The 21,247-nt window shown below is 38.7% G+C and overlaps 2 protein-coding genes across 6 annotated transcripts in view; one reads left to right on the forward strand and one right to left on the reverse strand.

Moving 5' to 3' along the window:
* Positions 1–21,247, reverse strand: part of LOC148425284 (ephrin-A3-like) — a 116,376-nt gene that overhangs the window by 92,940 nt on the left and 2,189 nt on the right. The window contains exons 1-2 of one of the 3 annotated variants that reach the window (XM_088410888.1): positions 18,574–18,649; positions 17,249–17,350 (exon numbers count right to left, since the gene is read on the reverse strand). The gene's annotated coding sequence lies outside the window, so the exon portion shown is untranslated. Of the gene's footprint in view, positions 1–17,248; positions 17,351–18,413; positions 18,511–18,573; positions 18,650–21,247 lie in introns of those variants that run through there. The other 2 variants (XM_088410890.1, XM_088410889.1) reach the window with 2 other exon arrangements.
* LOC148425285 (ephrin-A4-like) overlaps positions 18,803–21,247 on the forward strand; it is a 46,269-nt gene continuing 43,824 nt past the window's right edge. For all 3 annotated transcript variants that reach the window (XM_088410885.1, XM_088410886.1, XM_088410887.1), the window contains exon 1: positions 18,803–19,162. In XM_088410885.1, coding sequence (XP_088267011.1) covers positions 19,038–19,162 — 125 coding nt within the window. In that variant the 5' untranslated portion in view covers positions 18,803–19,037. The remainder of the gene's footprint in view (positions 19,163–21,247) is intronic.

Genomic DNA, 21,247 nt, shown 5'->3' on the forward strand with positions numbered 1-21,247 from the left:
TATTTGGTGGAATAATTTACCATGAATAAATAAATACTGGTACTGAATAAATCGCGTAAATAAATAAATAAACTAGCCCCTGACGCTAATCCCCGTGCAGGGGCGGAGTTGAGCCCAATTACGCGGCAGTGAAATGACAAGTGACCCCGGTGGGATAAGTAATAGGTTGCTCGCAAAAAGGTGATTGGCTCACAGACAGAAAATGCATTCTAGGAATAAACGAAATGATTTAGGTCTAGGCCTCATTACTTTTTAGAAGGGCACTGTGCAGAGCGGTGCGCATACCTCTGCCAAGGCCAAAGTCATAAAATGACATTTTTTTTTTAGCGGTGAGACGCATCAGCACCAAAATGTAATGGATTCCTGGCTCGTGCTGCGCCCCCTCCACTAAGCAGATTTACTGTAGCCATTTTACGCCGTTTTTACTCTGCATTAAATGTAATAACGAGGGGGAAAATGTCCTGTCACATGCAAAGGAAAGAGAATTGGCTCAATCCAGGAATGATAACTTGATGATGCTGATGTGTGTTAAATGTGAGCCAGCTGCATGACTCTAATAGGCAACACATGTATGGTGTTGGTGTTGGTGGCGGGGGGAGGGGGGGATATTTATTTGGGGTACAATATGTTCTGATGTGAGTAAGTTAACGCCTCAAATTATGCACTCAAAAAAAAAAGGGAGGGGGGGGGGGGGGGTGAGATGCTCCATGTAAGATAAAAATAAAAGACAACTAAGCATAGGCAGGGATGAAAAAGTCACTTTCACATTTCTAGGATTTATACTTCACTGCTACTGACTGAAAGTATGACTTTGCTGCAGGGCCCCTTTTCCACGTTCTCTAGTGCTAAATGAAGAACTACTATAAATATTGTAAGGCTGTTATTGTTTTCCCTTTCTTTGCGGTTATAGTCAAAGAACACCAGCAGTCATTTTTAACATAAATGTAGATATTAATCAAGACAAGGAAATAAAGGTGACAGTGCGTAAAGTGTAAAAAAACAAGGACAATAATGAGCAATTGAATATTTAATTCAATACATTATGTATAAAAAAGCAGCTAAAAGCTGATAACTGTGAGTAATACTGTACTAGTAATGGAGCACTTTGATGAAAATGTATTACCACGAATTACTAATGCTCTTGTTGTATAAATGGCTCATATTAGGACTAAAAGCAATAAATACAGTAGAATCTCAAAAGATGAACACAACCCATTCCAGAGACCGATTTGAGCTCCACTTTTCTGTAATGGAAAAATAAAGACATTCCTGTCGGAAATAATGGAAACTGAATGAATCTGTTCCAGAGTCAGTTTGTTGCCACTATTTAAACTGTAGTGTTTTATGTAACATTAACATGTTAGCTATCTGGACACTAATAAAAAAAATAATAATAAATAAATAAATAAATAAAGTTCAAGTTGGGCATGTTATAACATTATGTTGAGTTTCCGGTTAAAACATCTCAGCAAATCAGTAAAAACATCACAGCAAATCATTTTGGAACAACTTACTTTTGGAGCTTGCTTAATTTGTTGTTGTATTTACTGCATAATGACATAGATAGTGATTTTTTTTTTTTTTCATAATTGTCCAATTTCTTCTCAAGCAATCAAATCAAGCACAAATTGGAACAAAGAAGTATGGGGCCGGATAATTTTATAAGGCCTAGTCCATGGTACATGTATTGCATTTATACAAAATGTACAAATGTCTATGATGAGTGTCTGTGGGTATACGTTCACTCCTTATTGGTACCAAACAAAACAAAAAAAAACCTCCGAAATGTTCAGATATTTTCGGGAATATGTCTAATTAATTTTCATTCAAAACTTTTGTCAGGGTTAGCGGATCCACAAGGTCAATTTCAAGGTCAAATTATTGCTCAAAAGAGCATTTTACTGAAGTATACCTGATTATACATTTGGAATCATTGTTGATTTCCCTTTCTAACGATACCTCGTTTGCTAAGATTAAACCAGTAGTTTATTATAATATTACAGTATATAGCTTAATTACTTTTTTCTGTCCAATCAATATATTTAGAAACACATTTTTCCACATGTTGTCAACCGAAAATGACACAGGGAGCGACCAATTGTGGGTCAGCTGTTTTCTGGCTTGAATCTGGTCATGGAATGTCTTCAAGCTGAGCCGCGGTTGGTTGATACCTGAGTCCCGAGTACATGTGATGTCATTTTCAGTCCACGGCATGCGGCAAAACGTATCTTTAAAGACATCAGTGCATGAAAAATGAAGGTTCCAAATGACTTCCTTGTTACTTTTGTGGTTATCTTCAACACGTACTCAAAATGTAAGACAGAGATAACACTGTAAATGGAACTATGTACACGTTCACTAAATGGAGTCTACCATATTCATGTGTAAACTTCAGAGGCACTGGCAGGAAGATGTCGTCCCGTCTGGATGGGAGCTTGACTAATGTTTACCATATTCCCCTCTGGCATCAATCTCATACAACTCTTGGCAGGAAAGCAAATATTTCCCTCAGCATCAAGCTGTTTCTTTGATGATTTCCCCTTTCTTTTGTTGTACTTTAAGTGACACTTGTTGAGGAAGCACAGAAGTCTGAATATTTCGTTTCTAATAACTACGAGCCTGTCGTAGAACTCACCAGTAGAAGCGGGACGGGAGCTCCAGCCTGTGCTCTCTTGATCCCTACCAAGAATTCCCGCTTGCCGCCATGACGGCCGCACGCTGATGTGCGGCGGTGCCTCCCACCGTCCTGTAATCCCCGCAGGTGAGAGAAGGCGGGGTTGAGATGGATTTCGAAGTATTTGATTGAGTAGCACACAAGATGAATAATTGATAGTCGGGTTCACTGTTCCAGTGAGTGCACAGAATACACACACTCACACACACAACACATGCGAGTCACTCAGGCTCAACTAATCCGCCAGGAAATGTAGTACGTGATGCAATTAGCGGCGGAATTGCTAATGTCGTCTGTGTGTCATCCGATTGTGTGTCTCGGTGAGTGTGTGTGCGTCGTAGTAGTTTAAGCACGGATATGAATTAAGTTCATTCATAAATGTAAGACTATTGATTAATGTTCAGGGAGTTCCCACTTCTCGCTAAGCTCAACCAAGACATTTCCATCAAAACATGTAACAGGAGTCAATGGTGCAAAAGTATTGGGCCATGATTGGCTTTGTTATTTTCCTTCTCATAGCTGCCATTTTTGGCTTTTTTTTTTTTTTGTTAAATGAATTGGCAACCTGCCGTGTTGCACAGACAGCCTATAAAAAAAAAGCCCTAAAGTCATAGTGTTTGGCAAAATAATGGGCGTGCAAAATTCTACAACCAATCACAAATTCAGAAAGATTTTACTCTACCTCAAATGTAGTAATCTGTGTAATTCATATTTATTGACCAAAAAAAAAAAAAAATATATACACAGCACAATACTGTGACAATTAAAATCGTATTCCTATAAAACCAGCCAAGCATGATTTATTTCATGACCTTTCAAGGTTTCTCTTAAGGATTTTGTCTTTTGTCTTTTATCACACCAGATTCGAAATAAAACATGATTGAAGCGTAGAATTTCATTTTTAGTTGAATAATGTGTTGCCAAACCATGGCATTTACCATTTCAGGACATAGTCAATCAATGCAGCGAACGGTCTTCAAAGGATCCGAGCATACCACGTTATATGAAAAGTGCCACTTTCAAAATGATTCATAGCACACCACATTATGTGTACAGTACCACTTTTAAAGACTCCGATGCATACTACAACATATTTTCCAATACCATAAACTGGAGGCAGTGAACTTTGCACGACGGATTTACCATGAAATGGCTGTAATTCCTATGTGGCTAATACCGCTTTTTTGGTAATGCTCTAAAATTAAAGATGAACTTTAATCTACTTCTGTACCAAACAGAAGTTACTGCGCATCCATATAATCTGTGAAGTCGTTGGAGACCGAGAAATAATGGGTAAGTAAAGAAAAACAAAGTTTGTCAAATACCTCACTTGAACCTCAAAATTCTGACACCACAGAATTCTCAATTTCAAATGAGGATTCTGACTTTATTCTCAGAATCCTTACATTCAAGTCTCACTTTAAAGAAAAAGTCAAAATCTGAGAATAAAGTCAGATTTTGGAAAAGTATCGTCAAAAAAGTGAGAATCCTGAGAATAAAGTTAGAATTCGGACTTTAATGTCGCTTTATTGTTTATTCGTACTTTAAAAATTCTGAGATTAAAGTCCGGATTCTGGTCTACTGCGTAAAAATTCAGAGAATCAAAAAATGCTGGGAATAGGTTCAGACTTTTAAGAATTAGTCAAAATTCTGGAGCATTTGGGAAATAGTCGGATTTCTCACTAGAAAATTAAGTCAAAATTCTGAGAATGAAGTCAGAATTAAGAATCTTAAGAGTAAAATCAAACACCTCATCGTAATAAAGGCAGTTTTGTGAAGGTTATAATTCCAAGAATAAAATCAGGATTCTGATAATGAAGTAAAAATTCTGCCTCTAGTCAGAATTCTAGGATCAGTATCGCCAGAATTCTGACTTCTAAGCAGGGATTCTGAAAATGGTCCAAATTCTCACTAGAATGAAGTCAGAAATCTGAAAGTTATAAATCTGAGAATAAAAACAGAATTCTGAGAATGAATTAAAAATTCTGACTTTAAAGTCAGAATGTAAGAACAGGGTCAGAATTCTGAGCATGAGTCAGAATTCTGACTTTAAAGCGAGGATTCTAAAACGGTCAAAATATTGAGTTAAAATCTTGAAAATAGTCAGAAGTCTGAGAATTAAATTAAATTCTGCCTTTAAAGTGAAGATTCTGAGGATAAAAATCAGAATTCTGAGAGAAGAAAAACACAATCCTGTCTTCAAATTGAGAATTTGTAGAATCAAGTCAGAAATTTTTTGAACAGTTAAAATTCTAATTTGAATTCAAAATTCTGACTAAAGTGATTTGTTTTCTGAGAATATAGTCAGAATTCTCACTTCAAATTGAGGATTGTAATCATGAACTCTGAAAACTCTGAATTCTGAAATTAACGTAAAAATCCTGCCAACTTTTTTGTTCCCCTTTCACTGTCCCTAATCCGCTCATATTGTTATTTTTCTTTATTCCTCCAGTTTTGTATCGATCCACACTATGCAGTAACTGTCTTATCGAGCGACCCATCATCTGTCAGCCGCTGCCGTTTCTTGTTTAGTTTCGGGGATTAAATCAGCAGATCCAATGACAGCTTCGCAACAGAATGTTTGCATTGCAAGAACAACAACGCGCATTTGCTGCCTGGTTGCGGGCCAACCTGCTTGCATCGTCACTGCCCGAGACTCCCGACCGAGCTCGGTTTCAGTTTTTGTGTCATGTGGTTGAGCGATGAAGGCCAGACCCAGTTTCTTTATATCTCTGCCAGCTCAAACGGCTTTACATAAAAGCATTCTAAGGCATTTAAAAGGGACAGCTATAAATTTAACTGATGTAAAGAGGAAAACCCTGTCAACTATCCTTTATAGTTAATATAGTACCATACTGACAAAAGGTCCTTCTATCCATCAGTATTGACTCTGGAAACAGAGTAAGACTGACTGATTGGTCTCAATGTTATCAAGAAAATGATGCATTGAATGGGAGACAATGGAAAGAAGGAGTGGCTGTAAACACTGTGGTGTCATATCTCCAACCCCTATTTCCAAGTATGGCATGTTGTCTCAGCAAATAATTTTCTCAAGATTTTTAAGCTTGGTTTCATATGACCACAAATACAACTTTGCAGAACTGTAAAATAAAAAAAAAGTGCAGCTAATCTAAGTGACCTGTATCCATAGATCTCCCTCACTATTGGCAGTATAAATTACTAATTAAAACGCCTTTACGTTTTTATGCATATTTACTGCAGAATAATTAGAACATAAAAAAATCTGCAGTGAAAATGCATTAAACTCTTGTCATTAAAGTTAAGACCGACAGTTCTTTTTAATGTTATACACACACACACACACACACACACACGCACACACACACACACACACACACACACACACACTTGTTTGGGCAAATTTGCAATGACAATGATGGCCCAATAATTGGCCCAAATGTTCATGTAGTACAATCAACATTTTCCTTACTATCATTTCAAATTCATTAATTACCAATGACTGATTGGCATGCAGTGGCGGTTTTTTTACCTGAATATGCTGCCTGCCTATCAGTCAGCACAAGAGCCCGATGAGCTTCTCATTAGTCCTCTTCTCTGAATAACTGCTGTCTCATTGACGATCCGCTCCCTTTCCCACAAGCCATGTGCTCATCAAATCCAAGTCCTGGACTTTTTCATTCCCTATTCGTCATTTATTTACTTCCCACCCCCCCTCTGCCTCTCTTCCTGCTTCTTCCTTTGGACATTTAGTTTGATTTATTGCTTCTTGTTGGTGAAGTTGGCATTTTAATAACTCAAGTGAAAAAGGAGGGAATATGCGAGAAGGCAGAAGGCTAGTAAGCAAAAACAAATAAATACAGTCGATAAACTAAAGATGTGCGCTCTCCGGTTGCTTTTTCTTTTATCTCAGTGGATCTCTGCGGTTCTTTCATCCGGCTAAATGTTGGAGCCCAAATGGATGTCACTCTGAGCTCCTCTCTGATCTGATCATGTAAATGCAAGTAGGCAAAAAACATGGATATCAAAACTGATAGGAATAAAAATAAATAAATGAAAGAGGAAAGTCTGCTGCTACAAAACAATTGACGATATTTCCTCAAGAGAGCTTGCAAAAAAAGCAACATGATAGTGTAGTGGTTTGTGTAGCTTACAAATGACAGTAGCAAGCCCTTGTCATGACCCTGAACAAGATAAACACGGATAGCTGACTGTCACATCATCACAAATTTCTACTACATGGAGAATGATGTTTGGAACAGATATGTGCTTCTCACTTCTCAGTGTTGACACTGGTTATGTAAACTATTTCATTTGTCAAACTTATACTGAAGTGAATTCATCTCAACCAGGGTGTGCTGTCAGATCAAACAGTAAGTATTGGGTGCAATGTTCAGGGATTAAGAACAAAACAGCCAAACCTTGAAATTGTTAATTTCATTTTTTTTTTTTTTAAATAAGATCATTAAAATATTCATGACACCAAACTGATTGACACTTTTGCATTGTCTGACTTATTTTTAATCCAAAACTCCTTATGCAGGCATTTCCAGTTTTTCAAATAGTGACCGTTTTCATAACGGCAATGTTACAGTCTCTTTCTATGAAAATGTAAGATTTGATTTTATCTTGACCAATTAAGAGTCACCATATCTGGCCGCACCTTCACATAAGCATTAAAAAGGTCACTCATAAACAAAGATGCACATATCTGGTACGCAGGTACACATGCGTGACAGAAATCACTGATGCATAATGTTGCGTGCTTCACTTCCGGCATTTGCACACCCTATCTAACTTTCACCCATGACAACAACCGAGCCTGAGCTGAATTTTTTTTTTCCCTTAAAAGTGGCTCCAAGATGTGCCATGGCTTCAAGCACACTTAAATGGGTGGCAAGCTTTACTGCTCATGTCCTCTGCTAGCAAACAAAACCAGTGCATCTGAAACAGGGTCAAAAAAATTCAGTTATCCTTTATTTGAGTAAGTATGAACAGAGCACTAAAGCAGAGAAAGAAAGGCTGCATACCAAATACTACGTCTTGGTACTCATGTGAGTAACCCACGAAAAAAAAATATGTGCATCCCTGTGTCACGGTGTCACAACCCAAAACCTACAACAAAACACAAAGAGATCATGACACCCTACTCATAAATGGTTGGTCCTGTCCACTGCTGAGTACATAAATGTTAACAAAAACTCCATGCTGTGCTTTTTCTGTTTGAAGGAAGTAAATCCCTTGCTAACATAGAGTTGGAATCCTATCAAATGTATTTTATGTGAGGCTCAGAGGGGATATGAGATGTTGTCCACGTGAAAATAAGCTGAGAGAAGTATATGTAAGCAACAAAGTGAGCCTGGTGAAGAAAAAGAGGAAAAAAGCAAAGAAACACAGCGGGAGTTTTTTTTTTTTTTTTTTTTAAACACTAAACAGAGCCTTTATTTAGATGGCAATTATTCACACTGGTCATTAGAAAGCCGGATCACTTTCGCTCATTTACTGAAAGACTGCGAGGGCAATCATTAGAAGATATCGCTTTCAGCCCGGCCCCTGATGAGGGGAAGGCGAGGCAGTCCGATAACAGTCTGGAAGTCCGCATCCTCCTCCAGCCATGAGAACATAACTGGCAATTAATAATTCAAATCACAAAACCGTAAACCAGTGTGTCAACATGTGGGAGTTGATATTGTTGCTGTCTCAATGGAGGGAAGAAAGAAGGGGCTAATTATTTTTTAGAATCTTTTTCTTCTTGCTGTTTTTGACCGCTTAATCAAGTGAAACTGTCTGTGAAGTTAATTGGAGCCAATGCAGTTGGAATATTGTGAGAAAGCAGAAGATTTCTGTAATTGAATGTTTGGGTGTTACGTTTGCCAACCTGTCAAAGGTTGTGATGGGAGAACAAAAGCGAACGGGCGTTTTTAATCACACAAACACTTGTGCTCGTGTGTCACTCTGCATTGATAACTTCCAGCAAATAAATGCGGAGTAACAGAAGGGGGAGAAAGTTGTTGATGGGTGGGGTGGGAGTGGGGTTGTATCTCTCGGTTTATAATTTGAAGTGCTTGAACAGCTCCTGAGGGAACAATTATCTTGCTTTGAGGCTGCCAAATGGCCGTCTGATTGCACCACCATCAACGCACAGACATAAGAAAATGGAAAACATTCTCAAACATCCTGTGAATTTTGAAAATTGTCTTTTGACATTGAAATGTATAAAAACAAATTATGTTTGTGGTACGGCACAAATTTTGATAGCTTTGACCGAAATTTGAAAGTGTTGAAAGTCACAGCAAAGGTTTCTAGCTTACAATAATATGTTTTATGCAAACCCATCAGTCTAAACACAGTATTATCGTTAATATTGGGTTTGCGGAATGCGGATTATGGAGCGGAGCTCAGTCACCTGAACCCTGAGCAATTGTGATGTCATTTTCAGTCCCCAAACATGGAAAAATGGCCGCCTGGACCTAAAAACGGCTGGGTTTTGCTGCTTAGGTAATTCATATTCCACAGATGGAATATTAATCAAAATACCAAGTTAAAACTAGTGCATACACTGTACATAAGTATTGAGTTATAGGCATAAGGCCCATGCAGCAATACATAAGAAAAATAATTCTTCAAACGAAAATCCGTTTTAGATTTTAGATTCTTGGAGGTAGGCACCTTTTTCCTAGATAACAGCTGTGCACATCTCGGTATATTCTCAGTCAGCTCATAATATGGATGACGCTTTATGTCCTGAAATGAGTTTCGGTTCACAGCTGTGCTTTTTTAACAAGTAATACCATGAATATCTTGACTTTTTAATGAGATTGAGAGCATGAGAGTTTCCAAACTATTTACTGGTACGGTACATCACGTGTTGCTAGTGTTGACCTGTAGAGTATACTGTGCATGATTACAAACATGAAATGATTGAGACTCCCAACCTTAGATCTGGGAAACATATTATTAAATTTATGTACAGAGCAACCTCTGTACATAGTACAAAAATAATATTCAAGTTCGATAGGCATTATTAAACATTGTGAATGATATTTGGTAGCAATCAATGAATCCATTGTTTCCTTGAAGAGGCCTCCTGTTTACTAAAGCGAAGAGGTCATACAACATGAGAGAGCTTTGTAAAATATTTTATTCCTAAATTTGAGTGCCTCAAGCATGACCTTGTCCTGACCTCTCCCCTAACATCTTTGGATGATTGGGCGAGACACTGTGCATCCTTCGCTTGCCTCCATTCATTGGCAGCATCTTCTCTGCATCATTCTGTGTTCTCAGTATGCTTTGTTTCCTGCCTCTCAATCCTCCCCGCGCAAAGTCATTCTAAACACCCCACCCTGAACACCTCAACAATTTATCCTTTCTCCCTCCCCTCCTGTCCCCCGCACCGTCCCAGATGGACACTTTGAGATGAACGAGGCTCCGGCTGTGGAATCCTGCCAGCATTGAGTCATTGAAGGTTGTGCCTTGATCTCTATTTACCACAACAACCCAGCTCACTCTTCATGCTCTGCTATCTGAGAAAAAGAAGCAAACTTTGGACTTAAATGCTTTTAAAAGCAGCCAAGGAGACATGTGAACAGTTTACCGGTCAAAGTAGCACATGAAGCGTGCCAGCTTTGAACCCCTCATCATTTGAGGAGCCTGCCAAGGGGCTCGCCTGCGGGTCGCGTGACTCAGAATAAAGAGGACGCCTCATAAATGAATCTTTTATCTTCTCGAAGTTGTGTTTTTTTTTTTTTTTTCTACAGAAGATGCCAGCATACACCTTGTCCAGTCATGTAAATACGCTGAAATACCAAAGGTCAAACGCAGTCAATTGAGGAAATCTGGTCCACTTCATATTACGCCCATAGGAAATCATCGAAAGAGAATTGTGCGATATTAAAAGCTGTATAAACTAAACAGGCAATGTTTTAAGTACACTTTGCAGCTTGATCGTGATCATTAGATTTTTTTTTTTTTTTTTGCAAAATCGGTTATTGGCTTTCGGTCATAATTTGCCCTGTAATCATTGATGTCATTGATTGCTTGTGTAAATTTTTTGGTGAATGAATGTTTTGAGAGGCAACATTATGCATTTTATGTGACCGAGCTTTTCACCCTTGAAACATCTACGGGAGAGCTCACAGCGATCGCTGCGCCGATCTACCTGTTGATCTCATGCTTCATCCCGCCCTCACTCGTAAACGACCCCCATATACTTGAAGTCCTCCATTTGGAGCAGGACCTAAACCCTGACCCGGAGAGGGCACTCCAGCCTTTTCCGACTGAGGACCATGGTCTCAGATCTGAAGGTGCTGATCGCAACCACTTCACAGTCAGCTGTGAAACGCTTCAGTGACAGTTGGAGATCATGGCCTGAAGAAGCCAACAGCTGCACATCGTCTGCAGATATGCAATGCTGAGACCCCATCAATAGTTTGGCTGTGCCTAGAAATTCTTTCCATGAAGTTAATGAACAATAACAATGGGCAGCCTTCACCAAAAACAAATTCAACCCATTGTCGGCTCTGACATTGGCGGTACAAGGACCAAAAAGCCCGTATCGAGGAATTCGGTACCCCTTATTCCTGAAGTAACCACCACAGAACTTTTCAAGGGACATGATCGAACACCTTCTCCAAGTCCACAAACCACCTGTAGACCAGTTGGGCAAACTCCCATAATACCTCGAGGAACCTGCTAAAGGGTGGATAAATGGTAGACTTTTTTTTGGAATTGTATGCGTGAAAAAAGTGGTGTTGCTGCTTTTATAATTGTGTTTAAAATAAATACAATATGTCATTTTCACACAGTTACACCTCTACGCAGAAACCTGCTGCTTTGTGGTAGACCAAAAAGAGAAAAAAAGCCAAAGAAAGAGTAACAACGGGAAGCACAAAGTTGACACGTATCGGCACTGGAGAATAAAAAGAATAGATGATCGCCACAATGGCGTCGCTGACTTGCATTCAGCTGAGGCTACTTACACAGTCAATAATACTGATGGATAGCACACACTATAAGACACCTTATTTGCTTCATCTACAAACACCTAGCGCCTCTCCACAACAAAACCCGGGCTACTAACATGCTAAATTGTCTTTTTTTACGGTTTCAACAAAAGATTGCTATAGATGACATCAATACACAACTGTACAATAAAACAAGTATGAGTAATACAAGGAGCAATAAATGGTGGGGGGCACAGGGTGCCATGGAGGGATGTGCGTCAAAAAAAGCATTCAATAAACATGTCGCCATGGCAACTCAGATGTAATTTGCCTGGTGTGGAAGAAGGGGGAGCAATGGAAATTGAGGGAGAGTGATGGAGAGAAGGGAATAGAAAGGCATTTACCATCACTGCTTGAGTCTAGAGGTGTAATTACGGGTGAGAGACGGGGAGAGAGAACCAACGAGAGAGAGGGTAAGAGAAGTGAGAGAACCCGATTTTATTTATTTTTTTATACATACAAAAGAAGTAATTGTGATGACCGCCTCATCAAAGTGCCACAGTCGTAAATGAGTGGTAACAATAGAAAGGCAGACATGGGGGGGGAAAAAAAACAGCACAAAAGGTAGTCCAGAAAGGGCACAAAATACAGGACAATCAGAAGAAATTTTGGGGGAGTGGACAAAAAAACAAAATGAAGGGATGAAGCCATTTATTGGTGTGCACAGGAGTGACTGTATGATTTTAATCATTCACACACATGGGCCATCAGGAAAGGAAGTGGACTGAAATAGCAGGATTATTATTGGGGGTAGAAAAATGGAGCACGTGTGTGACAGGCACTAAGATATAGTATGTATGTGTGTGCGTGTGTGTGTGTGTGTGCGCGCGTGTGTAGTTGATTAGTGCCCCTTGCAATTGACTTGGTGTCAGCCTGTATAAGTGGAGATAAGAGCATGAAGAAGCTACTGACACGGCTGTACAAGAGCAATGGGGTGGAGGCAATGGAGGGAAGGAGCGTCATGAAAAAAAAGAAACAAGAAAAATGGTCTACTTCATCTTGTGAACATTCCTCGGAGTGCAGACAGAGGACAGGAAGTCCAAAAATGTCCACAGATGGACGGCAAACTTGGGTAATCAAGAGCGGAACTTGGCAGATGACAAAAAGGCAATCAAGCGTTGGCGCTGAGGAAAATCGCATCAGCAGTAGGTCAATAGGGGAATAACATTCTGAAAGGTTTTAATGTAATCAGCTGAAAATCCTGATTGATGTCGGCCATTTAGAGTTAGTTAGCGCTCAAAATCTACATGTACTTCTTCGGACAACTGAAAAATGTCATGCTGGCTTTTTAAGTGTGAGTTCATTAATATGTAAAATTGGAACTTGCGGCAAGGTGAGGAGATATTTTTAAACCATTAACATCCTTGCTCTTTTTTTCCCATTTTTTTTATATGACGTAATGGTTGAAATATGGGACCAAAAAAACTGTTGTCTCAATCGTTCTGAATTTCAAATAATTGAAAATTAAACGGGTTATTTCTTTAAGAATACAGAAATTGTTCAGATGTGACGAGGCAAAAACACAAATCTCATTTGACTACCTCTAGGTTTTACACGATCAGGACTTTTGTCATCTATCAATGAGTTTAAAACATAAATGATAACCGCTCATCGATCCAATCACAAGATGTTGCAATATGTATATATGTATATGTATATATATATATATATATATATATATATATATATATATATATATATATATATATATATATATACCCGCATCCTCCTCAACTAAAACCTAACTAATTTTTTGAGTTCATATTCTTTTTTTTTTTTCCATTATGAGGACAATATTTTTCCTTTTACGGAAAATGAATATCAACTCTAAATACAGCATCAGTTATTGGCCTCCTTGACAACGAATAATTGGTTTCAACCTTGAAATAATGAAAAAAACATATTGGTCTAGCTCTAATTAAATGGGTGATTGAAAATGCTTTCAGGAAAGTCGACAACATTAATGATGAGCAGTTCTATGTTTGAAAAGACAAAAACAAAATTTAGGTTTCAGTTTCAACTGAAACCACAGCCAATTTTCTCTCACCTTTTATAGAGTATCAATCTACTGTAAATCCATAAGCAAAGGAAGAGAAAAAAGAAATCTGATCTTTGAACTCACCTAAACACTGGCAGTTTGTGGTACGTGCAATATGTGCGGCTGCACAGGGCTGCAGTTTATGGGACAACATCATTTTATAGGGCAACATCATGAGGGAAATGACTAGGAGTGTCATGGCCGCAAATGTATTATGATACGAGTGGCAAGAGGACTAGCTTGGAGCACTTAATGCTACCAGAGGCAACTTGTAGAAAACGTGTGTCACCACAAAAAAACACACCACACCCACAACACAACAAAACACCAGCTCAATGGTACAAAAGCTAACAGTACTGTATATAATATCAGAAAACAAGTAGGACAAGTAATTACTGCAACTTCGACATATAATTTTGAGGGTTAAAATGCATGCCGCAGAGTTCAAATGTCAAAGAACAAAACCCCATGAACACATTCATAACAAGAATGAAAACGTGGCGCAGCAGCAGTTACAAAAAAAAAAATCAATAATAAAAGTTTCCATCCTAATGAGTCACTCAGACAGAACATGCATGCTGAAAGATCCCTCGCCAGGGAGTGATGGAAAACATATTTGACCATTGAGAAGATCGATGAAAGCCAAAATCAGGAGACATGACGAATGGACGGCATGGAGGATGAAAAGAATTATTTTGGAAGCAGTACTGTGGTTCGAAAAAGTACGTTTCAATTAAATGTTAAGGAAAGACCAGTAAATGCAGTAGATTTGGAGTTGAGCTGTGACTGGAAAGCATGGGACAAAAAAAAAAAGCTTTCCGCTTTGCAATCAAGACACTCTTAATTTAGCTAATTACAACTGCACACTTCAATCAGCGCTCCCATGAGATGAATAACAATTTTTTTTAACCCCGGTCCACTATAAGTCAAAATAAGGCCCATGTCAAGTCGTAGAAAAATAAGTCTTTGCTAACAGCATGTACAATTAATACGCTGTCTTTTTTTTTAAATGATAGCAAGTGGCAACATGGCCGCCCTCTGAGATGAATAACAATAGGTAGATTTTGCTGTTGAAAGTGACACTGTATAAGATTCAGACAATTTTTCATTAAGAATGAATAAATTAAATGATTAAAAATTTCAAAAACTTAAATAAATGTGCTCTTAACGAGCAACAGTACGTTTTGAATTTAATCGTAGGTCTAGTTATCATGAAATGATATTAGATGGGGCGTGGCACTCCTCTGGAGGTCGCCATGTTTGTTATAGCGACGGACAGCAGAAAGAGTGTTTATTGCTGCATTTACAGTAATGGCTCTAAAGCTCCCACAGGCACATGCAAAAAATTACACATACTCCCTTCAATGCATATTTCGCTAATGCAATTTTAATCAAAGTACTTTGTTTAGACATGGGATGCCACATAGAATGTAATATTTTAAAGAAAATGTTAGATTAGATTTTGTCTTCAGTTATATTGAAAAGATTTTATTTCGTATGCTAGTCTTATTTTTACAATGCAGGAATACAATCATATAATACTAAAACTCATTTCATTTGACCTTTCACCTATTAAAAACAAAAGCTTCAGTTGGCGTTGTTTAGAGAGAACCTGATAAAAAAATCATACAGAAAACTTTGTGAAGCCTTACATTCAAAACAATAATACTTGTTTTGATTGAACGACAGTTAGCTTCTTTGTATGACAACGGAAAAAGTAAAAACAAAAACACACACAATAGATGAAAGCTTCTTCAACATGAGTGCCCATTATGTCGTTATCATCAAAGTTAGCCCTTTAAACTGTACTCGCCCCATTGGCCCCCTCTTCTGCACGCTCCGGGATGGTTCCCTTGAATCAAATTTTAAAACCTCTTCAACTTACTTCATTAAGGCCTAAGGTCTGCTGGGGTAGACTCAAGTCACCCATCACCCTGGACAAAGTAAACAGTCTTTTCAGTCTTGCAAGTAAGAGTATGCATGCATGAACGTCAACTATCCCAAATTAATAAGGAGCTCCGGAACACAAGAAACGCAGGCTCTAAATATATTAATATTTAATGCTTTTTTGGGACAGATAATAATCTTGAGGCATGAGCAAACAAACATTAACCTGTGTGTACAAATGCACGTTCTGCAATTAAAAGTAATGCAATTCAGTGCACGCAAATCCAAACTGCTGGCATCCGGCACCACCACGATGTAGTCCGACAAATCAGTCAGGGTGGAAAAAGACCCCTTGTGGAGCCTTTTCCTCCGTTGTGGTCCTCGCCGTATTTGCTGAGGGAGCTCTTGCTCACCAGCGGGGACAAATTAGCCACATAGGAGCACTGAGGCATCATGGGAAATTAATGATCTCCAGGAAGTGAGCTAATGAGACCGCACACACACACACACACACACACACACACACACACACACACACAGACACACACACACACACAGATGATAGAATATAGATAACGAAAGCAACAGGAGGAAAAGGAGAAGGAGGGGGAGGCTAATAAAATGCTATCAATCGATGAGCGATAGGGGTGCGAACACATACATAGTGAGAGGATCCAATAATTAGAGCGGACCACCGGTGGCTTTCACCCACGGAGTTGCAGTGATTACTGTCTCTACACCATCCCCTGGGGTGTGTGACAGGCAAGGAATTAACACTTATCTCCCATAAACACACACAACAAATGAGGGTAGGGAAGATAACGGACAAAAAGGATTGTTGTGGCTCAATTGTGTTTGACCAGCTTGTGTGGTGGGTACCTGAACGCACCATTTGCTATTGTATTTAGTTAGAGAGAGCAAGGGTGGGGAGACATTTTCCTGTCAGGGGACACTTCACTTTTTATGAAGTCCTCAAGCAGGTTAAATCTTTTTTTTTTTTTTTTTTAGAGCAGCTCCTCTAAGATTTTATTTTAATTGTTTTTAGAACGGCATTTGGAGGGCTGACTCAATTGCTTGAGTGGTCTGTATATGGCCCACCCTTGAGTTACAAAGCAGGTGTTTTCTTTTTTCTTTCTTTTTTTTGTGTGAGGTCAGGTGATTTGCTTCATTTTTCAATACTGCAACAATCCAGGTGCTGCCAGTAAATCAGGAAAAGAAGGAAATAAATTTTAAGGATATCAAGGGCGTGTAATACTGCAATTTTGGTAACCTTCGGACACCAATAAATCAGTATCGACAACAACAACATTAATACCCTGGATAATTAACATGGTGGCATAAAATAATTGTACAATTTGGAATAATTGTGGATTTTTTTTTCTTTTTTCTAATTATTAAAAACCAATAGAGCTTTTTTTTCACTTGCTACAATGTTATTTTTTCTCATGGACTTCATTTTTGTTTAATATTAATATTGGTTAACATTTATTATCCCTTTTGAAAAAACCAAGAGCTTTTTACCAGTACCTTCAATCAAACGGTATACAGCAATTGTGTCCAGGTGTAAGCATAATTTACACTTTGACTAAAGTAACATATGGCCTTTGGCATTTTGAAACACAATATCAGCCAATTCTAAGGAAGATTATTTTCACAACTATTACTTACCTGAATGGTGTTTGCCAAACTGATATGCCTCCAGGATGTCTTCATGATCTTCCCTTTCCTCTCTTCATTTTTGCAGCTACTTGTTTCCTGACAGGTGATTTCCTACATTTGAATACATTTGTGTTGAGTGAAACAGTCACAGTTCATATTCATAGAGGAGCAGAGCAGAACTCAACCATCCATCTCATGACACAGAAATCAATCAAAAGCAATACCAATGTTATTATCACTATTATTGATATTCAGATCGATCTGATCACCACCGCCACATTTATCAAACTTAAATGAACAAAATGTCAACACATTCTAAATAGATAGAGTTATATAACGTGAAATATGTACAATCCTTCCATCCATGTTCTCCAGTTCATGGCCACGGGGAGCTGGATCTTATCCAAGTTGGTTTGGTGTGAATGGTAGACTACTATTAGTAGACGTAATAATATATGTAATAAAGTTAGCGTCACTCCGCTAAGTAGTGTACCAGAAGTGGTGTGAAATTTTATTAGGTTTAAGAATAAAATCAGTCACAGGAAGTGCAGTGCTAGCCGCCTTAACCTTGCTGGCTTTACAACGTTTAGTAAATATGCTTTGCTCATGTGTACTAATCGTCCCTTTTGTGTCCTTTCTCCAACATTATTTATGTTCTCATATTTGTTCCAATGGACATGACCATGTAAGCACAGTTAATTGTAAATGTGAAGACAAGCAAAGGCACAACTACATATCATGATTAAAATATGTCAAATTTTAATGGTAATTATTCATTTAAGTATAACTATCTAGTTTTGTAATAAGTTAACACATTGTAAAACGTGTGTGGCATTGCTTTGCTAACATTTAAACTTGTATTATCTCAAATTAATAAATAAAACAACTAAATGACAAGGGAACAAATATATATCAGTGGTTAAAATATGTCAAATTTTAATGGTAATTATTCATTTAAGTATAACTATCTAGTTTTGTAATAAGTTAACACATTGTTAAACGTGTGTGTGGCATTGCTTTGCTAACATTTAAACTTGTATTATCTCAAATTAATATATAAAACAACTAAATGTGACAAGGGAACAAATATATATATTATAAGAAAAAAACACCTTTTAATCATCCAATATCACTATTTTAGAAGAAAAAAAGCGAAACTACGGCAACAACACACCTGAAACTGATGTGACCCGCACAAGAATGAAGTTAATACAAAATATTTATTATTACTTCTGCGCCATTTTAAAGACGTATTCAAGGATTAAGTATCATTTTGAAGCGTTGGACTCAACCTGAACGAGAAGTTTACATCCTTAATCGTTTGCCATATTTACCTTGGAGAGGTATTTGTGGAACGCATTTGGAACAGACTCCTCCCTGAAAAAGCAGAAGGTTGAATCTTGTGCTGCCTGTCTACACCAGACGGCGCAAGTCCCTAGCAATTGGCACTGTCACCTGACCGCACCCTTATGTTCTGATTGGCCCAAAGTTTTCCCAACCCCGCCCTCTTAACCTTGGCGGCTCCACCCTCTCCCGACTCAAATGCGAGCCAAACCTCCTCCTGTCACATCTCCTTAATCTTCACTTTTTTACTATTGAAAGAAGCGAGCTGCTTGAAAATGAAGATTTTGGATAAACTAATAAGTCGTCACTTTGGACGCGAGAAACTTTCTAGCATTCAGTGACTTCTTCTAGTCACCTTCCACAGAATGACGCACGTTTATTATTAACTAGGCAAGTTGTTGAGTCTCCTCACCTTTTTTGTGTTTTTACACCTCTCGAGTGGGGCGTGCGCGTGATGGCCTTCTTCATTTGGACCCCGGCCACTGTTCCTACTTGGAAAACCACTTTTTTACTTTTAAACATCTTATCAGCCGTCGTGAGCAAAAGACACCCAGTATACTGGAACTCCACCAACACCAGGTAAATAAAGCTCTGCTTTTGTTTACGTCTAAGCGTCATTCATGTTTTTTTTAGGGTATTTGCCTCTAAGGTGCAAATATCTGTCATATCTGCTCTGCACAAACCTGGCTGGTCTGTTCTTGCACTGTTGCTCAACAGCCTCCGTAATAGCGAAATAAATGAGTCAGTTGAAGGAATCTCTGCCATGCAGCACACCTTTGACTCACCACCTGATTTGACCTGCGCGCTGCCCTTTATTTCTAACCTGGCTACAATAATAGATTCTTTCTGAATAGTGTATTTTTTTGCCTCAAAACTCAAAACAGAGTGCTCGAATGGTGGTTGTGCACGGTTGTGGGGGTGGTGGACCATTAGCAATGGCAAACTTGGTTCACCTGCTGATCCAGGTGCTCCTCGCAAAGATAATTGAAGGGTGCAAGTGGGGGGCCTGCAGGCGGAAGTAGGGCTGCTGTTATAAAATAACACTGAGCCGTCATTGCAGATGTACCACAGGTCACAGTGGCGGGCATCCTTTTGTGATGTTCTTGCACACTACAAGTGGGTGCAAATGGGGTCTCATTTTTTATTCTGTGTAACCTTTCATTTGCCTAATGAGCAGAAAAAGTCTTGTTTTAAGAAAGATTTTACTATTAACAAAAGCATCATGCAAGTGTGAAAACCGTACCCAGAATGTCAAGAAAATATAAAGAAAGCAAATAATGAACTGTTCCAAATACATGAATTTGAGCCTTAGGTTTCTACTAGCAGGAAAATAGTCACAAAAAAGCTCACTAGAAAATCTAAACTGTATTGGGAGTTCATCGGAAGCATTTAACACGTGTACTGACTCCCTTAAGAGTTTGTATGTGATTGGTCAAATCTGAACACAGCCACAATCCAATTGTAATAGGGTGTGCACACTTTTGCAACCCCATTGCAGTTCATTTACACTTTCACTATAGAAAATATTATCAGTTTATTTTTAATGTGGTACAAGTTATTGATCAGAATAATGGCGGAAAACTTCTTCAATGTTTTATCTTGGTTTCAATCTAAAAATTACTTATAAAGGGGAAGTCAAGTCAAAAATTTTCTCCACAATATGTTCGAAGCCGCCTCAATCAGTCGAAGTGATTTATGCTGCTTTAATATTGTCTTACTGGAATTTTACTTTGTCGCAGAATCTCGAGTGTTGGACATTTTTAGGGGTCTGCTAGAAAGAAAACAAAGGCCCTACTAGAACACCTGAACATTAGGTTAATCATAGAAACTTTAGCTGGTGTCAGGTGTGTGCTCACCCCAAATAAGAATTGAGCCTGAAAGCAATTGATCAATTCTAAATATAGCCGCACCTCGTTATAATAAGGTGTGCACACTTCTGCAACCACATATCGATTTATTTTTGCAGTTAAAAATCACACAAATGCAATACGATGGAAGTCTGGTTAGCTTTTCTGCCTCACACTTCAAAGGTCCGGTTCGATTCCAGCTGCGGCCTCCCTATGTGGAGTTTGCATGTTCTCCCCGTGCCCATGCAGGTTTTCTTTGGGTACTCTGGTTTCCTCCCACATTCCCCAAACATACATGGTAGGCATATTGGCTACTCTAAATCGCCTCTGTGTGCCCTGTGATTGGCTGGCAACCAGATCTGACTGTCCTTGATCCCTTTTTTATTGATTTCATTTAACACAAAGCAAAACAATTTGAACAAAAACGTTCTTCCTGACATAAATGATGATTCGTTGACGTATTCAGTAGTGTGTCAACTACTTGTTGAGCTTTCTTTTTTTGGCACGAGTATTGATTGCCGGATATCGGCATCTTCCAAGAGTGCCCGATACCTCAAACTAATTTGGTTGAAGGTAAACAAACCGCGGGGTGTTTTAACTCTGTACTTCAATTGTAGTTGAGTCTAATGAAATTCAATTTGGTGGCAATCTGGCTTTGTGAGGCTTCAGGACCTCATTGTACCCATGTGCTTCCGACTTGAATGGCCGTAGTTTTTTGGCAGGCAGACAGGACCACACAATCCCGGTGCCATCATCGCCATCATGCACAAGGCCAACAAAATCCCCCGTGGCGCTGGTGGCTCATTCCCAGTGACCC

This window comes from Hippichthys cyanospilos, chromosome 3 (assembly GCF_059441005.1).
Source record: "Hippichthys cyanospilos isolate Australia breed blue-spotted pipefish chromosome 3, RoL_Hcya_1.0, whole genome shotgun sequence".
Classification (NCBI taxonomy): Eukaryota; Metazoa; Chordata; class Actinopteri; order Syngnathiformes; family Syngnathidae; genus Hippichthys; species Hippichthys cyanospilos.